The sequence below is a fragment of the Amyelois transitella genome, chromosome 16, assembly GCF_032362555.1.
Source record: "Amyelois transitella isolate CPQ chromosome 16, ilAmyTran1.1, whole genome shotgun sequence".
NCBI classification, from domain to species: Eukaryota; Metazoa; Arthropoda; class Insecta; order Lepidoptera; family Pyralidae; genus Amyelois; species Amyelois transitella.
In genome coordinates, this window is record NC_083519.1 from 10,862,092 (window position 1) to 10,877,500 (window position 15,409).

General features: G+C 52.7%; 1 protein-coding gene across 1 annotated transcript; it reads left to right on the forward strand.

Moving 5' to 3' along the window:
• The first annotated feature begins 8,715 nt into the window (after positions 1-8,715).
• On the forward strand, positions 8,716-10,953 carry LOC132902674 (uncharacterized). The gene has a single exon (XM_060948653.1). The coding sequence runs from the start codon at positions 8,716-8,718 to the stop codon at positions 10,951-10,953; it is 2,238 nt and encodes a 745-aa protein (XP_060804636.1).
• The last annotated feature ends 4,456 nt before the right edge of the window (positions 10,954-15,409 follow it).

The window sequence follows — 15,409 nt, forward strand, 5'->3', positions numbered from 1 at the left end:
CTTAGTTAAATTACGTAACCGAATATCGACTACAACTATAAAGGAGTATTAAATACTAAATCCGACATAACCGATTGCTATTCATTTGAAGCCACAGTAGGGCACATGAAAAAATTCAACAAAAATAATATGTATGATTTTAAAAATAATAATGAGTATGAAAATATTGAAGATGAGATGATTAAATTATGAAATGTGGCTTTTTTACCGACTGTTTTTTTATAGGCAAGTTGTGTTTTTTATCATTTTAGGGTTGGCAACACTGACCATGTCAGACAATAAGTCGCCCAGTCGCCCACACGCATCTGTGGAGGGAATATTTTGCGCAGGAGCAATTTTTCTTGTTACTGCCGCGAACCGGGAACGTACGCCATGTCGCAGTTATTCTTCGCGAAAGTACTAAGAAATGGTTTGCATTAAAGAGTGTGTAATTACTACGTGTTTGAATGTTTATTGAAAGTGACGAAAATTTACACGAAGCCCATAGAGACTGATAGTATTTCCAGCCCTCGTGTTCCTCAATCCTCCCAACAATATTGCAATTGCAAGTGAACCATCGGCTCGTCGCTCGTTGATCATCGAATCGATCAAGTACTGTGAGTAAAATGCAAATTTATTTATTAATGTTTAACCTCTCATCGCACCGTGTTTTAACGACTAAAACGCCAACACGTTTAGTTATTCCCGATAACAAATTCTGTGTTTTGACGGTCTTCATCTCGAAAAGTATGAAGGGAAATTGCAACTTATGGATTTAGCTTCATCAATGAAAATTTTCGTAATTAGTTATGGTAGGAGTGAGTGCAGCGCTGCCGTGGTAGGTATAACTAAAATGCCGTTATCTGACATCAAGATTTTCACCTTTTTTACTCATACCAGTAGAATAAGAAAAAAAATCTCTTTCGATCTGTATATACGACTTTTTGGTACCTTTAAGTCATAAATAGGCGTGCTAATTGATGAATGTAATCAGTTTAAATTTTTACCGCATTTTTGACGTTTTATTTAAAACAAGGATTTGGCAGATAACGGCATTTTAGTTATACTAGGGCAGAGCGGTCAACGAACTTCGCTGCCCGGCCATAGTATGTAAGTACCTACCTGTCTAGTCTGCGCGCAGCTGATTGCGCGACGCTCGGTGTCTCGTTTATTGTTGGTTTTTACTACGAAGCGAAATAACTATATAACAACATGAACTTTTTTATTTACCCTAAAGAATACTTTCCTTAAATTAAAAGGTACTGGATTCAAATTCTATCAGAATATTTATTTGTTTTAAAGAACATATGTACTTACAAATAGGTACATTTATATCCAAACATTGCTCATTCATTACTATACATAATTATACAAATTTATTACTTGTTTAATAGTATAATAAATATATACGGAACAAAGTACACAGATAAGCCTTAAAGTAAGTTCGAGACTTTGGCTACGAGATACTAACTCAACGATACTAAAGACTCCGTCTACCCCTCTGGAAAGAGACATGTAGATCTTACTACAAAAACCAAGTTAGTAGACACATAATAGATGGCGCTATTCTAAAATAAAACGCGATGTGGTTTCTCTTCAAAAATTCATAAATGAGAGAATTTTGCCCGGGCGGTGGGGTTAGGTCTGAATCGGTGGGGTTAGGTCTGAATCGGTGGGGTTAGGTCTGAATCGGTGGGGTTAGGTCTGAATCGGTGGGGTTAGGTCTGAATCGGTGGGGTTAGGTCTGAATCGGTGGGGTTAGGTCTGAATCGGTGGGGTTAGGTCTGAATCGGTGGGGTTAGGTCTGAATCGGTGGGGTTAGGTCTGAATCGGTGGGGTTAGGTCTGAATCGGTGGGGTTAGGTCTGAATCGGTGGGGTTAGGTCTGAATCGGTGGGGTTAGGTCTGAATCGGTGGGGTTAGGTCTGAATCGGTGGGGTTAGGTCTGAATCGGTGGGGTTAGGTCTGAATCGGTGGGGTTAGGTCTGAATCGGTGGGGTTAGGTCTGAATCGGTGGGGTTAGGTCTGAATCGGTGGGGTTAGGTCTGAATCGGTGGGGTTAGGTCTGAATCGGTGGGGTTAGGTCTGAATCGGTGGGGTTAGGTCTGAATCGGTGGGGTTAGGTCTGAATCGGTGGGGTTAGGTCTGAATCGGTGGGGTTAGGTCTGAATCGGTGGGGTTAGGTCTGAATCGGTGGGGTTAGGTCTGAATCGGTGGGGTTAGGTCTGAATCGGTGGGGTTAGGTCTGAATCGGTGGGGTTAGGTCTGAATCGGTGGGGTTAGGTCTGAATCGGTGGGGTTAGGTCTGAATCGGTGGGGTTAGGTCTGAATCGGTGGGGTTAGGTCTGAATCGGTGGGGTTAGGTCTGAATCGGTGGGGTTAGGTCTGAATCGGTGGGGTTAGGTCTGAATCGGTGGGGTTAGGTCTGAATCGGTGGGGTTAGGTCTGAATCGGTGGGGTTAGGTCTGAATCGGTGGGGTTAGGTCTGAATCGGTGGGGTTAGGTCTGAATCGGTGGGGTTAGGTCTGAATCGGTGGGGTTAGGTCTGAATCGGTGGGGTTAGGTCTGAATCGGTGGGGTTAGGTCTGAATCGGTGGGGTTAGGTCTGAATCGGTGGGGTTAGGTCTGAATCGGTGGGGTTAGGTCTGAATCGGTGGGGTTAGGTCTGAATCGGTGGGGTTAGGTCTGAATCGGTGGGGTTAGGTCTGAATCGGTGGGGTTAGGTCTGAATCGGTGGGGTTAGGTCTGAATCGGTGGGGTTAGGTCTGAATCGGTGGGGTTAGGTCTGAATCGGTGGGGTTAGGTCTGAATCGGTGGGGTTAGGTCTGAATCGGTGGGGTTAGGTCTGAATCGGTGGGGTTAGGTCTGAATCGGTGGGGTTAGGTCTGAATCGGTGGGGTTAGGTCTGAATCGGTGGGGTTAGGTCTGAATCGGTGGGGTTAGGTCTGAATCGGTGGGGTTAGGTCTGAATCGGTGGGGTTAGGTCTGAATCGGTGGGGTTAGGTCTGAATCGGTGGGGTTAGGTCTGAATCGGTGGGGTTAGGTCTGAATCGGTGGGGTTAGGTCTGAATCGGTGGGGTTAGGTCTGAATCGGTGGGGTTAGGTCTGAATCGGTGGGGTTAGGTCTGAATCGGTGGGGTTAGGTCTGAATCGGTGGGGTTAGGTCTGAATCGGTGGGGTTAGGTCTGAATCGGTGGGGTTAGGTCTGAATCGGTGGGGTTAGGTCTGAATCGGTGGGGTTAGGTCTGAATCGGTGGGGTTAGGTCTGAATCGGTGGGGTTAGGTCTGAATCGGTGGGGTTAGGTCTGAATCGGTGGGGTTAGGTCTGAATCGGTGGGGTTAGGTCTGAATCGGTGGGGTTAGGTCTGAATCGGTGGGGTTAGGTCTGAATCGGTGGGGTTAGGTCTGAATCGGTGGGGTTAGGTCTGAATCGGTGGGGTTAGGTCTGAATCGGTGGGGTTAGGTCTGAATCGGTGGGGTTAGGTCTGAATCGGTGGGGTTAGGTCTGAATCGGTGGGGTTAGGTCTGAATCGGTGGGGTTAGGTCTGAATCGGTGGGGTTAGGTCTGAATCGGTGGGGTTAGGTCTGAATCGGTGGGGTTAGGTCTGAATCGGTGGGGTTAGGTCTGAATCGGTGGGGTTAGGTCTGAATCGGTGGGGTTAGGTCTGAATCGGTGGGGTTAGGTCTGAATCGGTGGGGTTAGGTCTGAATCGGTGGGGTTAGGTCTGAATCGGTGGGGTTAGGTCTGAATCGGTGGGGTTAGGTCTGAATCGGTGGGGTTAGGTCTGAATCGGTGGGGTTAGGTCTGAATCGGTGGGGTTAGGTCTGAATCGGTGGGGTTAGGTCTGAATCGGTGGGGTTAGGTCTGAATCGGTGGGGTTAGGTCTGAATCGGTGGGGTTAGGTCTGAATCGGTGGGGTTAGGTCTGAATCGGTGGGGTTAGGTCTGAATCGGTGGGGTTAGGTCTGAATCGGTGGGGTTAGGTCTGAATCGGTGGGGTTAGGTCTGAATCGGTGGGGTTAGGTCTGAATCGGTGGGGTTAGGTCTGAATCGGTGGGGTTAGGTCTGAATCGGTGGGGTTAGGTCTGAATCGGTGGGGTTAGGTCTGAATCGGTGGGGTTAGGTCTGAATCGGTGGGGTTAGGTCTGAATCGGTGGGGTTAGGTCTGAATCGGTGGGGTTAGGTCTGAATCGGTGGGGTTAGGTCTGAATCGGTGGGGTTAGGTCTGAATCGGTGGGGTTAGGTCTGAATCGGTGGGGTTAGGTCTGAATCGGTGGGGTTAGGTCTGAATCGGTGGGGTTTTTTTTTTTTTTTTTTTTTTTTTTTTTTTTTGTAATTACTAACACCCTTGAAACAATTCTTCAAGGCCTATATCTACCTTGAGCCTTTTTCATTCCAGTTCTATCATTTATACCTCTCGTACTTTCATACTCATCCCATTTCCTTGCACACTTCTTCTTTTACTCTGTATACGGGTGGGACGCCCGTCTATAATTTAGCTAATACTTATATATATATACTTTATTTTTTGTCTCTCTCTTTTTGCTAGTGGGAAATAATTGAACATTTTCTTTGTTTATTGAATAACATTTCTTAAAATTACATTTCTTATACTACTATTTTTCTATATGCTAACATTTTTATTTTCTATCTTTAACACATGCTTATTCTTGTATGCCTATGGTGTTCCACCGTATACTCCCATATTATAATACTACAATACTATTTTATATAGTGGACACCACAGTTTTATTGCTACCATTCTTCTTGTTTACTACTCTTACAATATATTCACTAAATTTCATAAAATTTTCCCTATTTTTACTTCTAATGATTTCTGCTAAGTTTTCTAGTTTTATTTTGCAGCCTATTTTATGTTCTAGATCTATTCTTTGCCGACCGAAGATCGGGCAATCCGTGAGTAGGTGGGGGACCGTTTCGTTGACTCCCGGGTCACACTCGCATTCTGAACTATTTCGGCATTTAAATTTGCACAGGTAATCCGCAAAGCCGCCATGACCGGTCAGTATTTGAGTTATCGGGCCGCTTAAGGTTATCTGACGCACCACCCTGTAAGCGTCAGATGCCACAGGGAAGAAGATCTTTGTGGTACCGGCGGTCTCGCCCAACCTGTATCTGTCGTCCCATACCCCAAGGGACCTCTTACGGAGTATTCCCTTGACATATGAGACGGGACAGAGGTCGTAATCCGCTTTCCTTTTAGTGTTTACAGCGGCTTCCTTGGCCAGCTGATCGGCCCTCTCGTTTCCCTCCAGCCCCGCGTGTGCCTTGATCCAGAAAAGCTTTATCGACTTATTCTGGCGGGTGATTGTTTTCAGGTTCTCCCTTGTTTTTACTGCTAAAGGATGAAGGGAAACGGGGCTTGTTACCGTTTGTAACGCTGCCATGGAGTCGCTGTAGACTCCAAAAGTACTTGCATTGTACTTTATGGCTCTCCTCGTGGCCTCACATATCGCCAAGAGCTCGGCCTGATAGACCGTGCAGCAAGACGACAGACAAAACTTGACGGACCTGGTCTCCGCCTCGCCTCTCCATATGGAGATCGCTGCGCCGACCCCCCCGCCAATCTTGCTGCCGTCCGTGTAGATTCTAACATCAAAATTGATGTTAGCCTCCACCTGTTGTCGGTCTGCCAGGCCGGTAAAACCCAAGTCGATACGCTCGGCCGGATGAGGAGCGTCAAGGGCAGATGCCGTTCGCTCGATCTCCCAGTCCCCCAACTCCGGCAGCCGCGCACCTCTCTTGATCTCGTACAACGAAGCAGCTTCGCGTATACGGAGATCGAGGGGGAGCAGACCGGCCAATACTAGTGCTGAGTTTAGAGAGACCGTGCGATAGGCTCTGCATATCTTTTGAGCGAAGCCGCGCTGCACCACGTCCAGCTGTTTGCGGACACCGATCTTCTCCGCTGCGGCACCCCACACGCTCGCGGCGTACAATACGACCGGTTCCACGGCGGCGTTGTAGATCACCCGCACAATCTCTGGGTTAAGACCCCAATTTATTTTTGCCGCCTTGGCCAATTTCTTATATATGTCCGTGGCTTTTTTGCAGGCGCTTGCCACGTGCGCATTGAAAGTTAATTTGGAGTCGATGGTAACCCCCAGCAGTTTTATCTGGCTTACTGGCTGAACAGCAGCCCCGCCCATGCTGAGGCGCGGCGCGTCGTATTTAAGCTTGCGCGTAATTACCATGGCGTTGGTTTTGTGTGCGGCGAATTTGAGCTTGTTACGGGCGCCCCACGCCTCAACATAGTCGAGTATACCGTTTGCCTCCATTTCAATTTCTAGGGCTGTGGCTCCATCGAATACTAGCACCACGTCATCGGCAAACGCCTGACAGTGGACTCTCATGTCAGACAGGGTTTTTAGCAGCGGGTCCAAGAGTAAATTCCATAGGATCGGACCAGCAATGGATCCCTGCACGCAGCCCTTAGTTGTTCTTGCTTCGCTCTCTGCACCACCATATTTTATGCTGACCCTCCTGTGGTGAAGGTAGTGATCCATCACTCCTCTTATATTACCTGGGCACCCCTCCTCCGCCAATCTGAGTTTTATGGCCGGCCACCAAGCATTGTCGAAGGCTCCCTCTATGTCCAATGAAACCATAGTCACTATCTTCTTTTGGTATATCTTCCTTTTGATGTGTTGCATAAGGGCATAGAGGGAGTCCTCGGTACTTCGTTGGGGCATAAAGCCATACTGGTTGGGACTCATCCTTGGTAGGAGGCAGTGCTTCAGCCGTGCTACCAGCATTTTCTCGTATATTTTGCCGAGAATGGGAAGAAGTCCAATTGGTCTAAAGGACTTTGGTGTTTTATAGTTGTCCTTGCCCGGTTTTTTCAGGACAATTACCGTGGCTTTCTTCCATTGCTTTGGGAAGCATTTCAGGGCTAGACATCTGTTCATCAGTTCCAGGTATAAGTCTGGATCCTCCCGGACGAATCTGATACAGATGTCCGCCGTAAAACCGTCCTCTCCCGGAGCCTTCTTTGGGTTGAATGAGCCAGCAGCAGCCTCTAGCTCAGCATGCGTGAACGGTGGGTCGCATTTGGTAATATGTTCACCATCATTCAGCTTTTCCGCTTTTTCCCTCGTTTCTCTGTGGTACTGGCTGTCGCTGTCCTCATTATCCTCGGGGTAAAACGTCTCAGCAAGGTATTTTGCTGATTCGTCCATGTTTAGAGGATTCCCTTCCTTCTCCAGCGGACTGTCTTCCTCCCTTTTGGAAGTCCTTCTCATAACCCTATAAATCCCATCCCAGACACTCTCCCTCTCCTGTCTGCTGCAGAAGCCCCTCCAGCTTTCAGTCTGGGCCTTCACAACCTCACTCTCATATCTTTCTTTCTCTTTCAGGTACTCGTCAACCACGGCCGCTCTCCGGACTGGTGCCGCGTTTCGGATTCGGCGTCTTAGCCTCGCCACAACGGTCTTCCTCTCAGCGAGTTCCTTAGTCCACCACGGTACGGTAAGTTTTTCGTTTTTCTTTTTCTTCGGGATGGACTGGTCGCATGCTTCTGTTATAATATTATTTATTTTATCTATTACTATTTCAATTTCTTCTATGTTTTTTATTTTTGTTATTTCCTCTTTGGTTAAATTGTTTTCTTGTTTTAACATCCTTATTCCATCGGTAAATTTATTCCAGTCAGCCTTTCTTGTGTTATACTTTCGCGTGGTTCGTTTGATGATTACACCTCTGGATTTTTTCAAATTTACTTCGAAGATAATGCCGTTGTGGTCCGAGCTAACCAGGTCCTCAGCCACTCTCCAGTCCTCGGTCAATCCCAGCACTCCGGTCGAGCAAGCCGTAATGTCGACGAAACTCCTGAGTCTTGTGCCACCCCTGATGGTGTCGAAAGTTGGCACTTCACCATTGTTGAGTATATGAAGGCCCATCTCATGGAGCGCGCTGGCCACCTCTTCACCTCTGTGGTCCACTTCCTGGCTTCCCCACCATGTGCTCTTCGCATTGAAGTCGCCCCCCACTATAACGAGCTTTGGCTTCAACACCTCGATTATCTTTTTCAGATGCTCCAGGTGTGGCTCGGTGGGCTTGTCCGGTTCAATGTACACAGAGACATCGGTGGGGTTAGGTTAGGTTAGGTTAGGTTAGGTTAGGTTAGGTTAGGTTAGGTTAGGTTAGGTTAGGTTAGGTTAGGTTAGGTTAGGTTGGGGTGCTAAGTGCGGGAAACCTCCTCGAGTGCCCTGTCTCTTGAAGGCCTTGCTTCTGTTGCCTGATTCCAATGAATCCGGTGACAGCGGTGGGCTGACAAGGGACACGGGACGGTGCACCCCGGGCGACAGCAAATAACTCCCCGATTGACGGGGTCTTGTTTGTTGTTGGCCAATGTCCCGCAAAAGCGGGGTCCCCTGTGGGGCCTTCGCGAGTGTTTTGGTGGGCGGGGTCTATTTATTTAGACCCTCGCGTGTCGGGCGCCGCTCCCTCTTGTCTGCTTTCAGACGAGAGCGGATGTGGCGCAACTCTTCGCGCGGCGTTCCGGTTTTGGCCGGCGTCGGGCAACTCGTTACCCCAACTGATGGGGCCGAGGGTACTGTGCTATCATGGCCAGCGCCGCGAGGAAGAAAACCTCAATAAAAAATAACCCCAATCCCACGGTCGGGCGTGCCTAGGGGATGAATGGCGGGGGGGGAACCCCGTCTCGAGCGCCCAATCTTTCAGGGACCGAACCCTTGTAAAAAAGGAAATTTATGATATGTCGCTTCTTAAGACTTCACTACCCCAGGAGGGTACCGGCCGCGCCGCGGTCGGAGAATCCCTCCCCGCGTCCTCGGGCGCGGGCTGCCCCACCGTATCTGGGGGGGGCAAGAACCGACATAGGGACGCAAGTCCCTTAATATTGACGTCGCAGCCAGAGGCTGGCTCACTCTCCGAGGCGGAATGGGTGAGCGTAGAAAGCTTATTGGAGGTGCAACCCCGACAGCGGGCTCCAAAAAGGGGCCGTGAGGGGGAGGATGGTGCCAGTGCAGAAATGCCGGCACCGAAAGCGCCCAAGGCGCCAATTATGAAGGCCGCGAAAGCGGCGAAAAAAGGTGGTCGGCCGAAGTCGACTTTGTCCGCTGACGCCCGTCGGGAGTTAGTGGCGGCAAAGCGCGATGAGGCTGAAAAGGCGGTGGCCGAGATGGCCAAAAAGGCGGAGACGCTGCAGGCGTCATCGCCCGCAGACAAGGGCACCCTTGGGGACCAGGCCGCAACCAATATAAAAATCATCCGGGAAATTGCGGCCCATTCAGGGAACCTCAAGGGTACCTTTCAAAAGGGCCTGAAGGACGCTGCGGCGTCCCTAGAGAAGGTGATGTCGGCTCTGAGCTCTGGGTCGACAGGTGAGGAGGCTGAGCGCCTGCGCGTAATATGCGAGCGCATGGAAGCAAAGGTCTCCTCACTTGAGAAAGAAGTGGCGCAGCTCAGAGCTGCCATTAATAGTGAGCGTCCCGAACGGGCGGCCCTTGCGCCTGCCCCTTTGACAGAATTCCGGCAGGAGGAGACTGAGGTGCTGCAGCGCCTCATTCTCTCCACGATGAGTCCTGTACTGGACGCCCGTTTTGAGGGCCTCCAGGACCGTCTCCTGCCGGCGAAAAGTTTGCGGCCCGCACTGGCAGCCGATAAACGCCGTACGCCGGCGAAAGAGACGTCGGGTGATAGGTTGGCTGCCTCGGTGGCCGACATGCTCCCGGTCTCCGACACCGATGTGGAGGAGGTGCCGGTGCCGGCTCCGGCAAGCCGTACGGCCGTGTGGCGGAAGGCGCCCCCCCAACCGACCCCTGAACCCAAGCCCAAAAAGGGCAAAGGCAAACGGGGTAGGAAGGGAAAGGGCAAGAAAGGGAACTCTGCCCCTACGGCGCCTGAGCCGGTACCGTTGGTGACTCCACCACGGTCGTCAATGAGGTCGGCCAACTCATCATCCTACGCAGCCGTAACGGCTGCGCCGGCGTCACGGCCAACCGCTCTGCCTCCGGCTCCTGGGCCAAGCGAAGAGCCCTGGAAAAAGGTGCCGGAGAAGGGTGCCAGGAGGAAGTCTGCCGCTGCCGCTGCCCCACCCCGGGGTAACCAGGCTGCGGCCAAAAAAGAGAAGGGTCCACAACCGCCCAAACTCCGCCCACCGCGGTCGGCTGCGGTTGTGATCAGGCTGCGGCCGGACGCGGAAAAGCGGGGAGCGACATATGGTCAGATCATGGATCTGGCCATGGATAAAGTGGACCTCGGCGCCCTGGGTATACCCGGGGTCAAATTTAAAAAGGCGGCAACCGGTGCCCGCATCTTAGAGATAGCGGGCACTGAAAAGGACGACAAGGCCAACCTCCTGGCGTCCAAATTGAAGGAGGTCCTGGATCCTCAGGTAGCAGAGGTATCCAGGCCTCTAAAGAGTGTGGATGTGCGCGTGCTGGAGCTGTGCGACTCCGCCACACCAGCCTTGGTGTGTAGCGCAATCGCTCGTGCGGGTCAATGCCCCGAATCGGAAATCCGAGTCGGGGACATTCGGGAGGACCGCTCGGGCGTTCGCACGGCCTGGGTAAGGTGTCCCATCGCGGCGGCCAAACGGCTGACCGCCAACGGCACCAGACTCCTAGTCGGATGGGTTTCGGCGCAGGTAAAACTGCTGCCGGCTAGGCCCATGCAGTGCTTCCGCTGCCTAGAGACGGGTCATGTCTCGCAGCGGTGCACTGCCGAGTCCGACAGGAGCCTGCTGTGCTACAGGTGCGGCGAGCCGGGTCACAAGGCCGCGGCGTGCAACGCTGCCCCCAAGTGCATCTTGTGCGCGGGGGCAGGCAAACCGACGGGGCACCGCGTGGGGAGCAAAGCGTGCTCCAGCACGCGCCAAAACCAAAAAAGAAGGAGAGGTGGGAAGCGGGGTGCGTTCGCGGCTACGGCCCAGACGCAACCTGCTCGTGCGGCTCAGAGCGCCGAGGCGATGGAAACGGGGGCCTCTGAATAATTATGGCCCTCAAAGTTCTCCAGGCGAATATCAACCACTGCACTAGTGCACAGGACCTGTTGTGTCAGAGCATGGCGCAGTGGTTGATAGACGTGGCGGTGGTCTCTGAGCCGTACTTTGTCCCGCCCCGGGATAACTGGGTTCGGGACGAAGACAGCGCGGTGGCGATCGTGTCTTCGGCGAGCTCTTCGCCTCCTACATGTGTCGTGCGAGGTCATGGAGTGGTCTCAGCTCGTTTGGGTGACTTGGTTGTGGTTGGAGTTTATTTCTCGCCCAACCGTCCGCTCAACGAGTTCGAGTCATTCCTGACCCAGGTCGAGGCGCTGGTCCTGAGGAGTCACCCTCTCCCCGTGCTGGTTGCTGGAGATCTCAATGCCAAATCAACGGCATGGGGATCCCCCGCAACAGATGCGCGGGGTGCACTTATCGAGGAGTGGCTCATCACTAACGGGCTAGCGGTAGTGAATCGGGGGACGGCACCCACGTGCGTGCGATGGAACGGTAGCTCGCGACCGGACGTTACGTTCGCGAGCCCAGACCTAGCGCGCCGTGTCGAGGGCTGGAGCGTGTTGGAGGACGTGGAGACGCTCTCTGATCACCGTTACATACGGTTTGATCTCTCCGCGTCCTCGGTCGCTCCGAGCGGCCCAAGCCGAACTCCGAACGAGGCTGGCCCGAGGTGGCAGCTGAAGCGCCTCGACAAGGAGTTTCTCCGCGAGGCGGCCATTGTAAAAGGTTGGTCCCGTGCGCCGGCGAATGTGGTGGTAGAGGACGAGACCGAGTGGTTCCGGGGCGCGTTAGCAGAAATCTGCGACGCCTCGATGCCCCGGGCCAGTACTCGTCCTCCCAGAAGGTGGGTGTACTGGTGGTCGCCCGAGCTCTCGCGTCTGCGAGAAGCCTGTTTCAGGGCTAGACGCCAGTACGCCCGATACCGGAGGAGAAGGCGCAGGGACGAGTCCGAAGAGGCCGCCTTGTGCGCGACACTAGTGGAGGCGAAGAGATCGCTGAGGACCGCGATAGCATCCGCCAAGGAGGCAGCACGCGAGGAGCTGCTGGGTACCTTGGACCGCGATCCTTGGGGGCGCCCATATCGGCTGGTCCGGAATAAGCTCCGGCCGTATGCGGCCCCCCTGACGCGGACCTTGGATCCGCAGTTCCTCGGTGAGGTGGTGGCCGCTCTGTTCCCGCAGGGAGCGGCCTTTCAGCCCCCCAGTATGGCACCGCCACTGGCGGAAAGAAGCGAGGGCGTGGAGGCGATCCCGGAGGTGACCCGGGATGAGTTTGCTGCAGCCGTTACACGGCTGCGTGCGAAGAACGTCGCCCCGGGTCCTGATGGAGTTCCGGGTCGTGCCCTCGTCCTCGCTCTGGACGTTCTGGGGGAACGGCTGAGGGGGCTGTTCACAGCCTGTTTCGAGCAGGGAAGGTTTCCCGCGGCGTGGAAAGTGGGCCGACTAGTCCTACTGCAGAAGGAGGGACGTCCGGCGGATTCTCCGACCGGGTTCCGTCCCCTCGTCGTGCTCGATGAGGCCGGCAAATTGCTGGAAAGGGTCGTTGCTGACCGCCTCGTCGAGCACCTGGAGAGAGTCGGGCCGGACCTGGCGGATCGCCAATACGGGTTCCGCCGGAGGCGGTCGACGATTCACGCCGTGCTGAGGGTGAAGTCCTTGGCGCAGGATGCGGTTGCCCAGGGTGAGGTGGTCGTGGCGGTGTCTTTGGACATCGCCAACGCCTTTAACTCCCTCCCCTGGTCTTGCATTGTGGAGGCACTCCGATACCATGGGGTGCCGACCTACCTGCGTCGGGTCATCCAGGACTACCTCTCAGAGAGATGGATAATCTTCCCTGACCGAAACGGTTGGACGAAGAGTTCAATGACGCGCGGTGTTCCACAGGGTTCTGTCTTAGGACCGCTCCTGTGGAACATCGGTTACGATTGGGTGCTGCGGACGGTCACTCTGCCCTGGGTGGAGGTCGTCTGCTACGCGGACGACACACTCGTGACCGCCCGCGGCGCCACATACAGGGAGGCGTCATTGCTCGCCACTGCGGGAGTCGCTGAAGTGGTGCGCCGGATCCGTCGATTGGGTCTGGAGGTGGCTCTCCACAAATCCGAGGCGCTGTGCTTCCATGGCCCTCGGAGGAAGCCGCCTGCAGACGCCAGTCTGACGGTTGGAAGTGTTTCAATTGCCATCAAGCAATCGATGCGCTACTTGGGCATCGTTCTTGATGGCAGATGGAACTTCGGCGCCCACTTCGCGGAATTAGCGCCGCGCGTGACGACGGCGGCCGGAGCGCTGACTCGGCTCATGCCGAATCTGGGAGGTCCAGAAGCGTCCTGCAGACGCTTGTACATGGGGGTCGTGCGATCGATAGCCCTTTACGGGGCCCCCGTATGGGCGGATGCGCTCTCTCGCCAAAACCTCGCCTCCCTGCGGAGGCCACAGAGGCTGATGGCGACGAGAGCCGCAAGGGGATATCGCACGATCTCCTTCGAGGCAGCGTCTGTGCTGGCCGGTTCCATTCCCTGGGACCTAGAGGCGAAAACCCTCGCGTCGCTGTTCTTCTGGCGCGAGGAGGCCGTGGCTCAGGGTCACCGGTTGGCACCGAGGGAGATCGCAGGACGCCGCAATGAGCTGTGTCAGCGCTCCATAGAAGAGTGGTCCCAAAGGCTGGAGCAGCCGACTGCTGGGCGTAGAACCGTCGAGGCGGTCCGTCCGGTATTGGGACAGTGGTTGGCGAGGCAGCACGGTAGCCTGACTTACCGTCTGACCCAGATGCTCTCCGGACATGGTTGTTTCGGAGGGTATCTGTGTCTGATCGGTCGGGAGCCGTCTGCTATCTGCCACCACTGTGACGGATGTGCTGACGAGGACGCCCAGCACACCTTGGAGGTTTGCCCAGCCTGGGACCAAGACCGCGCGGAGCTTCGCGCGGTCGTGGGGGACGACCTTTCTCTGCCGGCTGTCGTGAGACAGATGGTCGACAGCGAGAGGTCGTGGACAGCAGTGCAGACCTTTGCGGAGAGCGTCATGCTCCGCAAAGAGGCGGCGGAAAGGGTGAGAGAGGACACGACCGACCTCCCCATACGCCGCCGGCGCACTGGGCGCAGGAGGCGGGCATACGCCCTGCACCTGCTGCCCCCACAATAAGGGCCGGTCGGGCGGCGGAAACGGGATTCCGCTGCCTGGCGAAACGGCCCTGGGTCGAAGGCGCGCTTGTGCCAGGCGCGCCCTCCCCTAGCGGGTAGAATTGAAGGCCGACGGGTCACCCCGCTGGCCGCTCCGTGGAGAGCGGCCGAGCCGAGGCCGCCGTGGAAGCGGCCGCCGCGTCAGGAATATGAGCGAGGGCAGCTCACACTCCTGGCAACAAGCGGTAGGCGATGGCACCGTGTGGTTTTAGTGGGTTCAAGCCCCACATAACCCGTCCGGCTTCCCGTAGCCGGCCGGGTAGACGAAGGTCTTTCCACACGTAAAAAAAAAAAAAAAAAAAAAAAAAAAAAAAAAAAAAAAAAAAAAAGGTTAGGTTAGGTTAGGTTAGGTTAGGTTAGGTTAGGTTAGGTTAGGTTAGGTTAGGTTAGGTTAGGTTAGGTTAGGTTAGGTTAGGTTAGGTTAGGTTAGGTTAGGTTAGGTTAGGTTAGGTTAGGTTAGGTTAGGTTAGGTTAGGTTAGGTTAGGTTAGGTTAGGTTAGGTTAGGTTAGGTTAGGTTAGGTTAGGTTAGGTTAGGTTAGGTTAGGTTAGGTTAGGTTAGGTTAGGTTAGGTTAGGTTAGGTTAGGTTAGGTTAGGTTAGGTTAGGTTAGGTTAGGTTAGGTTAGGTTAGGTTAGGTTAGGTTAGGTTAGGTTAGGTTAGGTTAGGTTAGGTTAGGTTAGGTTAGGTTAGGTTAGGTTAGGTTAGGTTAGGTTAGGTTAGGTTAGGTTAGGTTAGGTTAGGTTAGGTTAGGTTAGGTTAGGTTAGGTTAGGTTAGGTTAGGTTAGGTTAGGTTAGGTTAGGTTAGGTTAGGTTTTTTTTTTTTTTTTTTTTTTTTTTAAGAAATAATAATACTACGGCGCGTGGCCTGTACTTTTTTTTGTTTAAATGTTTTTTGTTAGTTTAATGTTACATCTGCTGTCCGGTGATAATGACAGTTTCGTCGACAATTTGTTTTTTTTTTTTTTTAAACTAAAAACTAAAGACTAATCTTAACTAAGGTTTTTTTTTTTTTTTTTTTTTGTCATTTTTTTTTTTTTTTTTTTTTTTTTTTTTTTGTCATTTTTTTTTTTTTTTTTTTTGTCATTTTTTTTTTTTTTTTTTTTTTATTTTTATTTTTTTTTTTTTTTATTTTTTTTTTTTTTTTTGTCAAAACCTTATACTATTTTACATGCCTTTATTTATGAGCGGAACCTCAGAATGTGGCAGACCAGGACCCCCTGACAGCACCCGTTCACGAGTTGACGCATGGGTCAGCCATCGCGAGACTCA

Excerpts from the sequence above, each read along its gene's own strand:
- LOC132902674 (XM_060948653.1), top strand. The coding sequence starts at position 8,716 with ATGTCGCTTCTTAAGACTTCACTACCCCAGGAGGGTACCGGCCGCGCC.